A 20,386-nucleotide genomic window follows, 5' to 3' on the forward strand; every position below is an offset into this window, starting at 1 on the left:
TACTATTTTGAACAGGTTTACTTTTTTAAGACAAAATCCGTTCTTTACAATCTTTCCCGTTTAAGCAGGTTTCCGTTTTGGACAGGTTCACTGTATATATAAAGTAAAATACACGTAAAAAAACTCGTTAATACGTAATTATAATTAAGAAAATGGGCAGTTATGTTCTAATTACGTTTTAGTTAATTAATACATTAAATAAATATACGATAAAAATTTATTTTAATTAAAAAAACAATTTTATGAGAAGTTTCTAAGACACTTTTTTCTTTAAAGATTGCTGTTTTATTTCATTTTATATCAGGAAAACGACTAAAAGAATTAATTAAAACGTAGATTTGGATTTCAGACGTGTTTTTCCCACTGTAAAACAAATATTAAAATGGAAAAAAATAAATAAACATGAAATTAAATATTGCAGTTTTTAAAATTGAGTCTCTTGCATTAAAAAAATGTAATTTTTAATTAATATTAAATAACTTTTTGTATCAGCGAAGTGCCTGCACCTGTTCTATTATCCTAGGATGGTCCTATAGAGGCGCGACATCTACTGGTCGATACGTGTACAGTTGATAAAAGCTCTGACTGGAAACCAACTCTGACAATTTGCTTCTAGTTACAATAGCGTGAAGAACGTATCTCCATTCCCCATCACTCCAAATGTTTATAAGAATATTCAACGTTAACTTATATCACACTTAAGTATATACAAACTACTCACATCTTCCATATAATTAGATAACACTTAACGAGTAGTGTTTGAGATACCAGAAAAAGGATCGTCCTTAAGTAATTTTACTAAAATATGAAGTTTGCAACATCATTTTTGCAACGATCATGCTCATCATGGAAATTTGTTACGTGTATTTAATTACTACTGTTGTCAACGATTTCCTTTTCAACATCTTTAACAGAGTTTGTGTTACTGCTGACACGTTTACTATAGGATATCTGACAGGTTCTCAACGTCGTGAAGGTGATAATGGTTATTCTCGACCTGGTTTATCTATATCGGGTGCAATAAGTTTGGCTGTTGAAGAAATCAGGAATTTACACCCCTTACACGATAATCATACTCTAGATTTTATTGTGGCTGAAACATACGGTGATGAAAATGAAAGTATACTAAAAACTGCAATTTTGTGGACCCAGAATATATCTGTTTACTTGGGACCTCAAGAAACTTGTGTACACGAAGGACGTATGGCTGCTGCTTTTAAATTGCCTATGATATCCTATGTAAGTAAACGTATTTTAAAAGTTATATTTTCTATGTTTATAAAATAGCAGGAAACTGTATAGAATATACTGTTTTAGTATTAATTTATACATGGGTAATACGTAATTATCCTTAGAAAAGTTAATTTCATTTGCTTAGTAATTTTATATTAGTCGAACTTTGTTATTAAATTATATATTATACTATAACTAGTTATAGTATAATAGTATTATATAGTTATATTGGCAGCCATTTTATTCGTGAGTTATGTATTATTATATTTACTATTATTGATCTGCAATTTTCAAATTGCCGACCTACAACTTCCGTCCGTCTGTTCGACTGTCCTTTCTGAATCTCGAAAACGGATTTATATACATGAAAATCGAGATTATATATGGAAAGCTTAATTCCTCCTACCCCAATCAACTGTATAAGAAGTTCCGGCGTAGGTCGGAAGTCAGGTGTTTTTTAAATTAAAATATAATTAAATATTGCAACCCGCATTGTGACCATGTCACAGCAAGCGATTTAAATAATTATTAATTGAATTTTAGCCTTTATATTAATACCCAAACGTTTTTGGATCTATTAAACAGTTTCCTTTTTTCCAATCTGTAAAAGATGGGATCCAAAAAATCATTTATCTTTTTTTGAAGATAGCACAAAGTGACTTTGCTATCAACTTAGAACCATTAAGTTATTACTTTTCTTTATTTATTGTTGAAACTTATGGACTGATTACTTTGTTTCCCTTTCTATTTTCTTCTTTATTTTTCTTTCAAACTATATTTAATTTAGTGATTTAATAAACTTCTTTATTTTAATTAAATTTTGTTATTATTATTATTATTAGTAGTAGTAGTAGAAAGAGAATTCTAATTTTATTTAACTTTAGCTTTAAAATTATAATAATTTACAGATTATTTTCAAATTTTAACTAAAAAATTATTTTCCTTGATTAAGCTTTTAAAAGTATTATAGATATAAAATTGCTTTTTAATTGGTAATATTATGCGATTATTAAATCTTAATTAACAGATTGATTAAAGAGTTTTAACTATTTTATTGTTTAAAATTATAAAATAGAACGTTTAAATTGATATTTATGCGTTTAAATCGTTCAGATAATATTTTTTTAAAAAATAATACGTTATATACAGTAAAACCTGCATAAACCGGAATCGCACGGTGCCGAATATTTTTATTTCGTTTGGCAGGTTACTATTTTGAACAGGTTTACTTTTTTAAGACAAAATCCGTTCTTTACAATCTTTCCCGTTTAAGCAGGTTTCCGTTTTGGACAGGTTCACTGTATATATAAAGTAAAATACACGTAAAAAAACTCGTTAATACGTAATTATAATTAAGAAAATGGGCAGTTATGTTCTAATTACGTTTTAGTTAATTAATACATTAAATAAATATACGATAAAAATTTATTTTAATTAAAAAAACAATTTTATGAGAAGTTTCTAAGACACTTTTTTCTTTAAAGATTGCTGTTTTATTTCATTTTATATCAGGAAAACGACTAAAAGAATTAATTAAAACGTAGATTTGGATTTCAGACGTGTTTTTCCCACTGTAAAACAAATATTAAAATGGAAAAAAATAAATAAACATGAAATTAAATATTGCAGTTTTTAAAATTGAGTCTCTTGCATTAAAAAAATGTAATTTTTAATTAATATTAAATAACTTTTTGTATCAGCGAAGTGCCTGCACCTGTTCTATTATCCTAGGATGGTCCTATAGAGGCGCGACATCTACTGGTCGATACGTGTACAGTTGATAAAAGCTCTGACTGGAAACCAACTCTGACAATTTGCTTCTAGTTACAATAGCGTGAAGAACGTATCTCCATTCCCCATCACTCCAAATGTTTATAAGAATATTCAACGTTAACTTATATCACACTTAAGTATATACAAACTACTCACATCTTCCATATAATTAGATAACACTTAACGAGTAGTGTTTGAGATACCAGAAAAAGGANTACATACTGTTTACACATATAAACTTGAAGAAGGACTCTACTTGAAGATCTTTATTTCATGCCTGAAAAATTTTATTAAATATTAATACTGGTATATTATCTGTTCTCATATTTGTCAATCAGTTCTCAAATTTGCTCAACTAAACATAGAAGATGATGGCAACTTATTTTCATAGTAATTCCTCCTTCTTCTTAATGTACGTATGGAGAACGTGTACAAAATACCCAACAATATGGCGACCGAAAAGTTAGAGGACCTTATATAGAATAGCACGAGTCAAACTCCAAAAAACAAAAGGAACCAACCAATGGCCGAGTGGAGAAAACCACTGAACACTAGTAGTTGGTCTTGGGTCGAGCCTATAGGCTTTCCACATGAAGTTTTCCGGGTTTTCTTTACGTCGGTAACACCTAAAAAGGGCTAGTTTCCCATAGAAAGTACTCCCGGGTATGGCGTCCCCCTCGGTTGTAACAGGGAATCGCCTAATACGAATAAAGTTTTGATTGATTGAAAATTTCTAATGGAAATTTGATCGAAAATTTCAAAGAAAAATGTAACAAAAAATTGTTTGACGCAGTCTAATTTACTAGAATATTTTGTCGTTTCTTCGAATTTCTACGTTGAGGAAACGGAACTATTGATAATATTTAAACAAATTTATACAAAAGCCCAATTTAAAGGACTTACAGGAAATAATTCTAAAAGACTTTGGATCATAAACAGCAGAATTTTAAAAAATAGTAGTCATAAAGAAATTAAAAAATTCTATCGAACAAGTTGGCAAAGAAAACTTAAAAGTTAAAACAAAGGACTGAAATAGTGCAAGAAAGTAACAAAGAAGATTTCATTAAAGAAGTTCGGAAGTATAAATTGGATTCGCATGAAAACAAATTATATCCTGGATGAAAGTTTGGAAGCCAGTCTTTCTAACTTCTGCAAAAATGAGCTTGTTATAGAAGATATAGATACAAAGAAAAAATCTTTCGTGTTACTGCTTTCAGAAGTCAAAACTTAATTAAACACCCTTAAGTTCAAAGCTACCAGAAATTCTATCTTCATTTTCTGGAGAAAACGCCAAAAAATATTATAAACATTAAATCATTAATTACTCAATTCTATGAAAAAGAACGAAAAACGCTGCCCTTTTATACTAAAGTTTCAAGGTTCCCAAGTTCGAATTAGAAGCTTTGTTATATGACATAAAGTTTATACAAAATATATGAACGATATTATCAGCATCTCGTATATTTTACGATAAATACTTCCGCACCTGTCACTCGTCCTGATGTTAAAAACACCAATTATAATCTGGCTATTCTTCACACCAATCAAAACCGCAATAACTTCCTCTTTCTCTATTTCACAATAGCAGTGGCCTATAGAAATAAGTTATACTTTTATAATATGCAAGATCTGTTTTTTAGTATATTTGCTGGATGATCTTAAACATATAAAATCATCTAACCTAATTGGAATAATCAAAAAAAGGTCTACAATCGTTTGAATCTAGTATAAATAATTACAAGTTTAATACCTTAAAATTTCCCGCAGAATACACTTCCGAATTTGGTCGTTTGGCATTCTCTTCAATCAAATGAAAATGTAGTCCTTCTTCATTGTAATCATGGAAGATGCTACTGTTAGAATAGCATCAGATATGGATTCTGTTTTAATTTCTACAATAAAAATAAGGAAACAATTAGAAACTATAGAGGAAACACTACTTCAACTAATAACAGAAAATTCGTTATATTTGACAAACTATAGAATATAAGTTTTGCTGAGTTTGCTTTTTGAAATAAAAATGATACTTTGTAATGGATTTCATGATTCTCAATGGATCTGCTGATCACCTCGTGAAGCAGTTAGGAGGTACTAGAAGAAATCTTTCCTCATTAAAATTATGACTAAAATAGCCATAAACGGTAAATTCTTATACCAAATCCTTACGCCTACGCCTCAGGTTTAAAACAAACCTTTAAGATTATAGAGACCTCTCAGCAGCAATCAACAAATACCTCTGCATATCTATAATTCCTCCACAGACGTCAATCGAACTACTATTTAAAGCGTCAAAAATTGTCAATATCTACTGCAAAAACACAAATCGCATTTATTTATAGCCTTGATATACTATTACTGTAATAAAGTAGAACAGAATGAAATTTTATTTCCGTAAATATCGTCAAAACATTCCAAAAGTTTTGACGATATTGCTCATGGGAACGTGCCTAAAAGACTTCTACTAAGCTTATAAAAAAGCCACTTGAAACAAATTCAGTACAACCTATCACAAATTAAAACAATCAGCTTTTAGTTATACAAGTTCAATTTATAAGAGGAACGTCAATAAATACATTGACTTATGAAGGGTAGAAATTTATTTTACAGAAAAGTATTCAACTTTTACCAAGTCTCTCATTTCTACCAATTTTACCCCGAATTGTAGACTTGACTTTAACCTCAACGACTCGAGCTCTTGACAACACGAAAACAAAAGACCTTATCCCTACAGTGCTTCTTAAATACGCTTTAATTGCTGAATATACTTAACGTTATCTTTCAGACTGGATTTGTGCTTTCTGTGTGGAACTTCACCAATTTCAGCTTGATTTATAAGAAACAGGACCATCTGAATCCAATCGCTCTTTTATCCATTCTACGCAAACTTACTATTTACAGACCTAGTAACACCGAAATCTAAATAATGGATGGAAGTTAAAAATTTAACCTACAGTTTGCTTTCATGCCTGGTAGAGAAATGGAGGAGACTCTGTTTTTAATCACGTATACATTCTCAACTTTTAATAAATTAGCAGAAATTATACGCATGCTTTTTGCATCTAAAGTTGGTCTTTGACTCAATTCCTGTATGAAGTGTATACTTGCAACATCAATACAACATTTGTTTTTCGATTTTACAGCTGCCTTCAAATCTAAAATGGGAATTCGTCTAAACCTTTCCAAATTTCTACATATCTCCCTCAAGATGACTTCATCAATCTATATTTACTTATGTTCTTCATTAAAGACACCTTCCAAGCTTACTCATGTTTTTATGATTTGAGAAAGGAAGAGAGGATCCATATTTGTGGCTATTCGCGTGTCTTCTCACCATTTTGCGATCTTCGAAACAAAATAACATAAAACTATTGTATTTTAGATTTTATATAATGCAAATTAAATAATTATTTGTTTCTTTATAATAAACACTAAACAAATAAATCGAAACTTAATACATTTAAATACAAAAATTTAAGCAGAATTAAAATTATTTTTAAGTTAAAAAATCTCTTGCTATTATAATTGCAGCTTTAAAAAACGAGTCGTGGGTTCGGATCGCTATGTGAGGTCCGAACCCACGACTTTGTATTAGAATACTTTAATCATCCTGAATTTTAGAGGAAAGAACTGGAATTCTTATACTTTGAGTGCTTTTTAAAATTAAAATTCAGTCATTCCTATGTTATAGATTCTTAGGCTTTAATTGCCTCTAGAATTTATTATAACACCATTTTATGCAATGTATATGTTCTATAGAGCTGAAATATTTTAATAATTAAATAAATAAATAAAATAAAGGTTCTGTTCTCATCTGTAGTCACTTATACAACATTCTCTTTTGTCTCTCTCCGAATCGTTGTTTCTTCCTTCGAGTGAATGGGGTTTTTATTTTACTTCTTAAACTTTGTTATCTGTTAATTAAGTAATTGAGTACTTAGTTGTTATATAAATTTTGCTTAATTAAGTTATAATACGAAAGTGAAATCAACCATTCTGAATTTATTTGATTAGAGAACGAATCGTTTATATCCAAAAATGACCTAAATTTGTTTGATGTTTAATCTAAAAAAATGACTCGAATTTTCTTAAATTTTCGTATAAAATCACCCATAAAATGTTTTATGTTCTATCTCTTTGCCTGTAAGTTTTTATGTTATTTGCATTCTCTACGTACAGTACGTACATAGAGAATGCAATGAATGAGTCATTTCCTTCCATGTAATTTGACCCTTTATAATTTGATAATTAAATTTTGTTTCTGGGTTAAAATAGCCACGAATTTAAGAGATAATCTTAAAATACGATAACCTGTGTAAACCGGAATCGTACAGTAATGGATATTTTTCCCGTTGGCAGGGTTAATTTTTAAACAGAAAATCGCTCAATTTTCAAGACATTTTTCCGTTTAGGCAGGTTCTGTTTTGTACAGGTTTTACCTGTATATATATATATANGAATGAAATGTATTGTCAGTATAAGAGCATGCTTTAACTCTTCAGCTGTCCTTTGTAATTTGCCATATCAGAATTAATTTCCATTATACACATTTATAAAGTCCATAATAATTAGCTTATAAAACTTTTCTGCAAACTTCTCTAAATTTACGTTGCGGTTCCTGTAAACTTGCATTTTCATGCATAATTTTCAGTTTAAAGCTTTATTTTATAGTATTATTAAGCATAAAAATGTAATTTGTTAAGAAAATTTTTAAAAAAGTATATATATATATATACTTTTTTAAAAATTTTCTTAACAAATTACATTTTTATGCTTAATAATACTATAAAATAAAGCTTTAAACTGAAAATTATGCATGAAAATGCAAGTTTACAGGAACCGCAACGTAAATTTAGAGAAGTTTGCAGAAAAGTTTTATAAGCTAATTATTATGGACTTTATAAATGTGTATAATGGAAATTAATTCTGATATGGCAAATTACAAAGGACAGCTGAAGAGTTAAAGCATGCTCTTATACTGACAATACATTTCATTCACATATCAGCATATAATTAATCACAGGACTTAAGTAGCTGAAGCATTTCGTGAAAATTTTCTATATTTATTGTGAATATAATTAATTTTTCATATCATTTATTAATATTATAAATTGCAATTTACATAATTTTTTTCTTTGCATTTCTTCAATAGAGCCGAATTTCTTTATCTGCCGGTAATAATGCAATTACAGTGAAACCTATGTACTGTACTTAATATGTTTCTAATTCGTATGTTTCCGTTTTATTAAGATTCCTTTTGGGACAGGTTTTACTGTAATTTTTTAAAGTTAATTTTAATTTCTATGGAAAATTTTATCGAGATTTAATAATTTTACAGATAATTTCTTTTTTAAAAATATCGAAAAAAGTAATTGTAATTACGTTAATAAATTTGGCTGGAATTTGATGTCCCTGAGAATGCTTCAAGATTAGAATTGAATAGATAAAGTTTATTTCCATATTTTATAAGAGGAATGGCTAATTTTCTAATAAGGTTAGAGGACAATAATCCAATATTGCTTAAGTTAATTAATAGATTTTTACAAAAAATGCGGAGTAACCCCAATAATTCTCTACCAGTGGCCGAGTAGATAAAACCATTGAACAGTGGTAATTGGTCGTGGGTTCGCGCCTCTCAAGTGGGCTTTCCATAAGTTAATTAACATTTATTTATAAGAATAATAATTTATATTTTTATAAATTTAAAAAATAAATAATTTTAAATTATTTTTTNTTAAAATCTCAAAGGATTAGGTACATTTATACATAATGAACAACCATACACAGGTTCATTTTAAGGTTAAATGAATTTGTACAGATTTACACCCAAAATTTTAATTAAATTTATTTAACTAATTTATAAATAAATATACGTAAATAGGTTTAAAGATTATAGACAGTTGACGAAGGTATCATTATATAAGTTTATTCTCTTGAAACATGTCATTGAATACAATTTTCTCTTTGTTTCTTATACATAAGAATTCGATTCGTTTGGACTTTGTAATTAAATCTACAGAACATGTTTGATGTATTATTTAATTTAAAACCTAAATACTAATTATTAACACCACATGAAAATAAATACTTACACCATTGTTCTCAATTAACCTTTTATTAATTGGAGAAAATAATAACAAAAACTAACAAGTAAGATTATGGTTCTCCCCTGGAAAAATCCAGAATTTTTCGTTTATCTCTAGCTTAACTCATAAAAAATAAGAGAAGTGCAACTGTAAAATCTTCTATTTGCTCGTGAGGTGCATAACTTTTTATGAAAGGAAACTAAGTTTACTGTTTGCAAATTCACGCCCCTTTGAAGCCATTTATAAGTCAACAGTGATAAATAAAAAATTTGAAGATTTGCCATTTGTAAGCGTCGTTGATATTGAATTGAAAGCAGTAAAATTTCGAACTCGTGATCTGTGATACAATCGTCTAACAATTACTGTTAAGCTCGAAGAATGTTAAAGATTAAATGCATTTTCTTCTATTAATAAATTATCTATTACATTATACACTATGCCAGACATTTATAATTTTCTAGAATATATTTATCATGAATATTCAAAGAAATTAAAATTCATGAGCCGCGATATTCTTGGCAACATTTTATCGGTAACTGGTGTCATTTTATTTGTATTTTAAAACTAATGGATTAAGTAATTAATGCTTCATTGACTCATTTTTTGTTGTTAAATCATTAAATCACGCGAAAAAAGATAATTAAAAGTAAATTTGTAATCCGTCTCTTAATGATTTTAAGATATTCAAATTAGATGTAGTAAATGTTTAAGTAGAGATTTCACGTTGTTAAATTGTAATGTCTAAAAAAGACTTCAGAATTTAACATCGTAACACATCACATAACACATAAAGTATATATATTTTTCTCTGTTTTAATAATAAATTTATTAGCAAAGTGATGGGCTTTCAGAGGATCGTTTACTATCGCGTTATTTGCTAAATTATTAAGAAAATATCCTATCTATTTTATCGAATTTATTTATTTTTATTAAAATATTATTATTACAATTAGTAAACATAAAATTGTAATTTTAATTTAAAAATTAACATTATTAAAGGTACTCATTTATAACCATTCAAATAAACAGCGGCAATTAAAGACGGCAATAATAAATAGACTTATTACGAAAATAATTAAAAAATAAATTAAATGTAAAAGAATTTAAGTAAATTAAAAATATAATCTCTACATAAAAGAATTCCAACGACTTTATCATTCAGAAACACACTTCCACCATGAAATGACCAGAAACCGGAAACTAAAAATGTAGATATTAAAAGTAAAAATATTTAAGTAAAAATGTGATAAAATATTTATTTATTAGACGTATAAGATGTTATAGTTAATAATTATTAAGTAATAATTAATAAATTCAAGTAAAATATTTTTAAATGCATTCGTAATATAAATTGTTGATTACACACCAGGAAAATTTCTTAATTTTCAAAATATCTGATTAAAGTATAAATTATCCGTATTAAAAGATTGATTACTGAGATTTTTGATCATTATCATCTTCATAGCTTCCATGTTACGCTTCAGAGTCATTTTGGTAGTCTTCAATTTGGCTCGATTCGTCCATCACTTGTCTACTAATCCATTTCTCTTCTGAATCACTCTTCCCTCCATCTCTTCCTTTGTCTTCGAATCAAGAATGAGTTTCGATGTTTTGATCATAATCTTTCTAGTTTCCAAATTCTGCTGCTAGATCAATTTGCTAAAATCTCTCTATCTTGTTCGATCCTTCTATCACTTGTCTTCTTCCATTTCTTTCCAGTTCATTCCTCTTTTTTTTTTTCTTCATCTCCTCCTGGCCATCTGATCAAGAACAATTATTGATCTTTTGAAAATATTTTAAAACAGTAAATTAATAAATAATTTACTGTTTTAATATGTGCATGGGGGGTTTGTGTGGGTGTATATAGGTGTATGTGATGTGTGTATGTTTTTAAAAACTTTTGCATTACTTTGCTTTCTATTTAAATAATTTAAAGCACATTTTAATTATTGATAAAACACATTCAATTCATATCTTTCAAGCCTTTGAAGTATAATTTAGAATAATTTAGCCATATTATTTCAAGTAGGTATCAAGAACGAAAACTTGCAAAAGAAAAAAATAGTCAGATATTTTAAGAATTGATTTAAAAATGTTCTGAAGTAGCTCAATATTCAAATCAAAATCAAATGAATTTAATACAGTACTTATAACGCTTTGCTTCATACATATCATGTAGTTTAAAGTAAAAATAGCATCAGTTCATCTCTTCAATTGATGTCACTTCGTATTGAATCTTCTTATAGAGATTTATGATTAATTGCTGTCGATCTTGATTCTCTTTATAATCCCTATAAGCATTGATTCTGGTTTACAATAAAATGAACATAAAGAATAGGAACGTGTTTTAATCAAGATTTTGATGGGATCATTTGAAATTTGGCGATAGTTTTTAGTTTTAAAATCAAATTAACTCATTTTTTAAAATATATTTTTTATATTAAATTATTGTGGAAGTATTTCTTTAAATAAAAACGAATTATAAAATGCTAAAAATATTATTGAAAAATTTTTCAGAATGGTTTATTTATACGGTAAATTATAGGGTATGATATAAGCCACAATAAAAGCATTTGTAATTATAATTTTAAAATATGCAATAGATGAGTTTTCTTATATAAAAAATTAATTTTAAACGGAGGAATAATACTCGCAGCACTTTATATAATTACTTGTTTCGAATGTATAATATGACGTCGTATAAACTGAAAATGAAATTATAATTATATTGCTACATTTATTTGAATATTTTAGCGATTTAATTTTTAAATAAAATTTACTCAAAACGTAAAACGTTGTGACAATTACGAAGCTAAATTAACAATGCGTTTACTTTATTAAAAATATGCTCTAGCCTTAACACTAAATTGTACAATTTATAATGGTTGTTGCATACGGTAAAATATGTAAAAATAATTTTAAGAATTTATCGAAATTACTGTTTTATTTTTAAAAAATCCAGCAGTGAGTTGCTTAACTTTCCAGGAAAAAATATTTAAAATTGCGTGTGGCCCCACCTGTTATTAAATTTCACTTTTTTAAAATGTTATATTATTATTTATCATAACATGGAAAAAAAGCGTAATTTTGAGGGTAGAGATGAAGTTTATAAAAAACTATAAATGATAATAACGAATAAAATCTTCATTAAGTCTGGCCTTACTCAAGATATCACACACGATCGCCCTCGAACTTTAACCTGAGAAGTTTAATAGCATCAATGCCCTTAATACACAAATCTCCCTGCAAAATTTCGTAAATTTTCGACAAAAGGAACGGATTATTAAGCTTTAAAGTGGGTGAACAAAATTTTACTTCCCTCATACACACACTAACATCCATACACACAGTAAATGCCACATCTTTTTTTTGCATTTCTCGACGTTCCATGGTTCCCTGAGTTCAAAAATAAAAGAATATTCGCGGGTCATTTTTTGACTTATCGCACCATACTTTCATTTAAGTTTGGACTATTATTTTTTCTTCTTTAAGGATATCGCCAGGTTTTGATCCTCCCGCTCGCTTCGTTTATTTTCCTTTAGAATAATGGAAATCTTTTATGGGAAACCATATCTTATTTAAGTATTACTAGCGTGAAGAAAATCCAGAAAACTCCACATGGCCAGCCCGTTGGCCAGGTACGAACCCGTGAAAAATTACCAGTGTTCAGTGGTTTTATCTACTCGGCCACTGGTGGGCTAGACCTGTCTGGTAGTTTATCTAACGAGTAAGATTAATATATTTGCATTTGATCTGCAATGATCTGATTTAACCATTTTTCTTTCGTTTTTTACAAATCTTAATCTCAAAACAATGGTCTCATTGAAAGTAATTGATTTATTAAACAGAATGGAAAGACTCCCGATTCTACTTTTTTCTAAACTTTCCATTTCCTTACGAGGAAAGTTTAGGAAAATTAGATTATTTTGAAAGCAAATAAATCCTCTTATGCTGTATGACGATATAGAGTTTAGAAATCGTTTTAGATTTTCTAAAGAAGGATTTCAGTATATTTTGGGACGTATTCTCCCTCCTATACAGAATACTGATGGGAGAGGATTACGCCCTTACACATGAACAGAAAGAAAAATTCCATAGTCTTAGACTATGGAATTTTCCAAGATATAAGTGGGATTTACACGTCGGTTGCAAGTAAATAATTGTTAATATTATTTTCATTAGAAGATTTATAAACTGAAATACTCCAATCAAAAATAAAATGTCATATTTTCTCGAATAATTATGTGGACACTTATAAAACAAGCTTATATTATATAATACAGTAGAACATCGATTATCCGACTCAATTGAGGACTCAGGTTGATCGGATAACTGAAAAAATCGGATAACCGAAAAGAATGAATAAAAATACATTATTACTATAGTATATTAGTATATCCCATGTAATTATATTAGTATATCGCTATTAACCAACTTCGCGTTGAATTTTCATCGATGTTAAGCCTAACAATTTTTTTTAAATAATAATCGTCGCTATTGTATCGTTAAAAATTAATTTATTGCTCACGAAACAAATAACCACTCATAATTAGAAAATTAAGTCTCGTTTAAATACTGGCCTCCCTTCAATGGTCGAGCTGTTGATGCCAGCTAAAACACGCAAATATTTAACAAAAATAATATTAAAGTAGCCAAGATATAGCCAAATATTGTAATGCCACATCACTAGTGGACATTTGAAATTTGCCGACTAGAACGGTCGGTTAATCGGGGGTCGGATAATCGATGCTCTACTGTATTAATAAATACAAGGTGTTATTACCAGTTTTCTGTGATTTTGAAATATTTTAGAATAATCTACGCTTTATTAAATTTATCATTATTCATTTAAACCGTAAACAAAAGAGATGACGTACATTTTTGTAGTACAGATATTTAAATTATGACGTAACCAAGTTTATATTGTCATCCCTTCTCCTCATCGGACAATATCAGAAAGGCAAAACTACGTAGGATTCTAAGTTGTTTTCCTTGTCAGTGTGTAATTTTATGTATAAAATTTCTCAATTACATTTGAATAAACTACATTAATTACAGCGATATTTTGAACAAAACTGTACAGAAAATATTTATAAATAACAATGTCTGCCTATAATAGCGACGTATCTCATATAAAAGAAAAAGCATTTTTAAGTTATTAAAGCGCACAAAATAAAAACTACTTTATAATTTAAAAAGCTTAAAAAATTATCCTTAATAATCAAAAATATTTCAAAGAGAATATATATTTTAATCCATTTTTACTTGTCACTATGCTTGATAGATACGAAATAAATCACATGTTTATTGATGGAAGAATAAGAGAATTTTTGTAACAAGTGCTTTTGACAATAATCCTTTGTTGACACGAAAGCAATTTTTTGCTCAGTTTGACTTTCATTCGTTTCTATAAAATGATTACAGCAAACTCTCCATCGATAAAAGTAAGAGATGTCAGTAAATCAACTGTAACTTTGAAAATAAGACAGATAATGTGCTGTGATTTTTAAGACATGATTACTCATTAACGCTATAAATACTTATTAATTTGATACAAAATAAAGATTGTTGTGATACTTTCCATTTCCCCAAATTTTGGTTTTTATTATGTAACTGTGTATATATATTGGTGAATTATTATTAACATTATAATTTTAATCAAGTTATTTTAATTTTAAGCTAATAATAATTTGGAAATTTTATCGTTTTAAACTATATCATGTATTTTATATCCCTTTTTTGTTTTGTCTGGTTGTTCATCAAACAATTGTTAGATATCAGACGAAATGCTCTTTGCACCCATATCTCGAAGATGTGTGTGTAAATGCGACACCGTGATTGTTTATCAAGCAACGTTGTGAAGGAATTTCGCGTATTTTTCCAATTTTAGGGATCCCTTTCTAAATTTTTAGCAATACCGATTGAAAATAATTCAGAGAAATGAATTAGAGTTAAAACATTATCAATTAATTGGTATAAATCTCACAACATTCGAAGGAAAAGACTAAGAGAACCGTCGATAGTTCACCTAGTATTTTCCTTGAAACACCGTTGTTTTCCCCTTTTTCAAAAGTGTTAGGTGACAGATATTACGCTACCCATATCACGTGAACACATGTAATTCAAAATAGACAAAAGAGAATGAGGATTAAATAATAACTAATATGTTTATCTTTCATTACCTCAACTTCCTCCAGAATAAAATCATGATTGGTCAGAAAAAAGAATAAACAAAAGGGAATGACGAAAATTCGACAGAAAGGGAGAGAAAACGTGAAAGAGAGAAAAAGAGGGTGAACACAACATTCAGAAAGAGTCAACTTTGAGTAAAGAGGGCCAACACAACAGTAGAGAGCCGCACCCGAGGAGAGTGTTAAATCTGAAGGAAATAGAGTCAGAAGAAGAGAGATAAGGAAGAAAAAGGATAAAGTGGAAAAGGAACCAAAAAGAAGACAAAAGATCTTGCACACTTTTCCTGGTATATTGCGAGTCGCAAAGTTTTGGATACTCCCCGTTAGGTAAACCCTTTGGGATGACTCTTACCCTCGCGCCTTACATATCTGACATCTTTAGAATCTAAATCGGGATGTGCCCGATAATACACACATGTTGGCAGAATCCTACCTAAAACTCCCAGAACTCGATTTTTGACGGCCCCCAAGCCCCACATTGCTTTTATACTTAAAAACGTTGAAAAGTATAATTCCTATGCCGTAAAAATCCATTATTACAAGCTGCATAATAATAACAATTTAAATCATATTTAAAAGTTTATATTAATTAAAAAACCGCGTGACTTCCGGTCCAGCCAGAAAGTTCGTATACACTCAATCGTGGTCGCCTGCCTCTAATCTCTCCATATTTTAAACATTTAATGTATTTAAAAGTAAATTTGCTTGTTTATTTAATTAGTAAATCGTTATAAATCAATGAAACTTGTTTTATAAGAAGTGAGAAAGAATAAAATTTAAAAACTTTTCACTTCAAAATTCCAAGTTTTAATAAGTTTTTACCTTGATAATAAAGGGGATTTAGAGAATAAACAATAGAACTATAATAATAAAGTAAGTACAATAGAATATCAATTGATAGAATCAGCTTCTAGAAGGAAGGAAGTGTAGCAATGCTGCAAAAATCAATTTTTAAGATGCTCATCCGTTCTGTTTGATATGATTTAATAATAGCTGAGTGATAAAAGGCTGAAAGGTATTTTTACTCTAGTTTTATAAACACTTTCTATTATTGCCACAGCTTTAAAAATAATGGCATTATTAGGAGCAAACGATATATGACGTTATGTAGAGGTTATAACTGATATATTAATAAATAATAAGATAAATTTAAAATGGAATGAATGTGTACTAGTGTTTTATCATATTGATATCATACGTACAGATAATAAAGTATGAAAACAAATATAAAAAGAAGAAAGGGAAGAGATAGATGAAGATAAATAAGAACGTTAGAAGAGAATTTGATTACAGAGAGATAGATATGTAAATATCTTCCTCACTAACTCCAAGGCAATGTTGTATTATCTAAAATATTCTGCTATATTTTGGATACTTCAGGTTATATATTGAGAGAAAGATATATATTTAATGATGGTGATTTATTTCATTTTCTTAGTTTTATTTATGGAGCGAATAGTTGATGTCATCAAAACGTAATTTGACCAATGAAATGATCGGTTATAGTATAACTTCGAATAAATTAGGGAATGCGTGTGAAAATGGAAATAATTGAAGAATAGAGAAATTCTATCTACTTTAACATCTCATTAAATGACACAATTGAAGCAGATTTAAAAAATTTTTTTCGAGTATGTGAGGCACCAATCAATTGATCTTACTGATCCTCCTGTAATAGCGCCTGATCTTGTATATAGAAACGAACTTCTTATAAACTAAAATTTCGTATAATTAAGCGGAAGACTTTGAAATTTCCGTTTTTATTATTATAATTTATTACTTTGAAAGTGATCGAATGTTAACAGTACTCGGAGCATTAATTCTCATGTAGAGCAAAGCATTTTTATCTGTATATATTTGGTCGTAACAGTAATATTGTAATGTACGACCTCGTAAGATATGGATATAAATAATTCAACCGTCAAGAGAATTTTGCAAATATCTACAGTGTACAATAACAGCTGGTTACGTAAGATGTCTGAGTGTCTATATTAAGATAAAATTTATTCTTAATGATATAATTCAAGGTAACTAAGTATTGATATTATTAAATGTAATAAGTTCAGAAAATCGAGAAAATCATCAAAAACTTGAAGACTTTTATTGAAAAAAGATTCAAAACATATGAAAAAAATCTTGAAAAATTCAAAAAAGTCATATTTTAATGACGAAGGATGTTGATTTTCCAGATAAAGTCTCAAAGATTATTTTAAATAATAGATTTAAAATTTATAGTTTTTAATATTAAAAATTTATTTAATTAGTTTAAATTCTTAGATAAGAATTTTATTATTAAAATGCCGAGATGTATGTATAACTCTTTAAGGATTTAAATAAACTAAATGAATATTTTTAATTGGAGTAATTTTAGTTAAATTCTTCCTCAAATGAGAAATTAAAAACGATTCTATTTTTATAAATTATGCAATTTTTAATCATAAAAAATGCAAGTAATTCCTAGTTTATCAATTGATTATTTATCAGGAAAATCAATGAAATGTAATTCTAATTATTCTCGACATTAAGTTTCAAAAATATCCTAAAAAATTGGATTATTTCTGAATTTTGTTATATTGTTTTTAAATCATAAAATTTAATTAGATAAACCATTCGCATAGTTGAAGAAAGATAGCAATATTGATATTTAATGAAAATTTGTTTAGGAAAATTCCGAAAATTAATATAGGAAAAAATCATGTTATGAAAGAATTTAATAATCTCTAAATAACAAGATTTGTATCTGATTAATCATACCTTAATAATTGAGTCGTAACTTAATATTATTGACAATACTATGTCTTGTTTATAAAATCGAGGTGCCGTCCTGTCTTACTAGCTTAGAAGTATTAAGGAGTACATGTCAGGAGTTGCAATTTGGCACAGAGTATTGCGTGCCCAAATCATGCGCGCATAAAAATACCAGACTTGTAAGTACTCAGGAGAGCAAGAACCGAGTCAAAATAAAATACAAAATGGCGACACTTTTTCTACAAACAGGCACTAGTGCGAGATTTACGCATGCGTTTTACTCGTTGGGAAGTCGAAAATGCGAATGTTGCGAAATCGAATTTTTTAAAAAAACCCATTTACCTGTTCCGTGTTATTCTCCACATATCCCTGAGGATGATACAACTTAAATTTTTAAATATACAGTAACATTTTGCTTGATAATTTAAAAAATAACGAATCTATTGTGACATCATTGGCCAATTTCAATCAGTTTTTTTCCTCTTCTGTGGTCAATTCTCTCGTGTCTTCAGGCAAAACAAATGAAATTCTCTAGGCATGTCTTCGGGACTGTCTCACTGGTTAACTGATTCACACGTTCTGTATTCTATACGGATATAGAACGTGAATAATTTTATATACAGCATATATATATATATAGAGTTCAGACAACACTATTATATATAGAATGTACTAGACTACACGTATACTGTATATACTTTTAACTTTATTATTATGTATTAAATTAATTAATTATATGATTTTAGTATTTATCAAATTAAATTTGTACTTTCTAATGTTTTTAGAATGTAAATTACTTTTTATTGTACTAAATATAGATAAAGTTACGTAGAAATGTAACTCATTATATTATTGAAGATCATAATCTACTTATTATATAATTAGAATTACTTATAATTTATATTTTAAACTAATGAACAGTATTTTAAACTTTTATTTTATTGATGTTTAACAATAAATTAAAGAAAGTTGTAAGTGTAGAGATGAAATAAATGTAAATTCTTAAGAACTTACAATAATTTCAAGACGTTTTCTCTTAGAATAAATGCTGTATTTAAGTTATTTACAAGTTAAAAATACATTAGAAAAGAAAATTATTATCTTCTTAATATGAGACTAATCTAAAAATTTAAAGACTGACCTTCAAAGTAAGATGCAAATCGATTGAATTTAAAAAAACCGTCCCCGTAATGTTTGTTTCTCTGTCAAACATTGCATACGCTATGCAGAAAATACAGCTTTACAGGGTACGCTTTTCGTATAAATTATCTATCTAAGCGTTTACAGAAGCGATATTAAAATCGATTTTTAATAAGAAAAATATAGAATTTGTTTATTTGGTTTCGTGTTTTTTTACATAAATATTCTGTAGAAGTCAATATCTTTTAAAGTATATAGTTACAATTACAAGTTTATTTTCATTTCCAAATCTAGTAAATTCAGAACAGAAAAATTTAAAAAAACAAAATAAAACTTGTATTGTTATACTATTTGCAATTATTCGTAAATTTAATACGTTTAATTACTTTATAAATACATAATTTTTGTATTAAAATTAATAATATACAGTACAATATAATTATTGACATAAACTTCTATATCTAAAAACTAAATTTTCGAAAATAAATCTTTCTTATTATTAGAATAGGATTAATTAATGTTACATACTACATAAAAAAATAATTTAATAATTCTTCTTAATGTAGCATGTAGCATTAATCCTTACTGAAAAATTATAAATTTGAAAAGCAAACAATAGATTCTTTATTGTTTCAAAGATGTAAAATTATAAATAACGATAAACTAAAAAAAAATTACATCTGACATTTTATAAAATGTCAAATATCTAACAATATTTTCTTTTATATATATATATATAAATTTATTTTGAACAATAAGAAATATTTTATTGTCTTCTTAGTACAATTTTTATTTATTTTCTGATTGTTTGAATCTTTCTTTAGAATTTATTTATTTCATTTAATTAAATAAATCATTTGGAAGTTAGTGTTAATAAGGCATTTTTTTAAACATTTAATTCGTTAAAATTTGGTCGTTTTATATTATTTAATTAGAAAATTTATTAAATTATTCTATTTAACTACATAAGTAATGAATCTACAAAGAGATTTAATGCTAAATTCAACTAGTTGAACTTATTATTGAGATAAAATTATTAATAATAAATTCTACATTTAATGAAAAATAATATTTTCATCATAAAACAGGATTAAAAAAATAGAATTTTTGTTAAAATGTATTTTTAATAAGACCTTATTTTCTATGTACTTAAAAAATATAGTACTAAAATTCATAGAAATTTTTAAATATTATTTTATATAACTTCGAATAAATTAG

At 27.6% G+C, this 20,386-nt stretch overlaps 1 protein-coding gene across 1 annotated transcript in view; it reads left to right on the forward strand.

Moving 5' to 3' along the window:
- Positions 1 to 624: 624 nt before the first annotated feature.
- LOC111619487 (guanylate cyclase 32E-like) overlaps positions 625 to 20,386 on the forward strand; it is a 157,460-nt gene continuing 137,698 nt past the window's right edge. Inside the window, exon 1 of the mRNA XM_023361216.1 lies at positions 625 to 1,239. Within this exon, the coding sequence (XP_023216984.1) occupies positions 838 to 1,239 (402 nt within the window). The 5' untranslated portion in view covers positions 625 to 837. The remainder of the gene's footprint in view (positions 1,240 to 20,386) is intronic.

This window comes from Centruroides sculpturatus, unplaced genomic scaffold, assembly GCF_000671375.1.
Source record: "Centruroides sculpturatus isolate CEXI.00-Female unplaced genomic scaffold, Cexi_2.0 scaffold185, whole genome shotgun sequence".
NCBI classification, from domain to species: Eukaryota; Metazoa; Arthropoda; class Arachnida; order Scorpiones; family Buthidae; genus Centruroides; species Centruroides sculpturatus.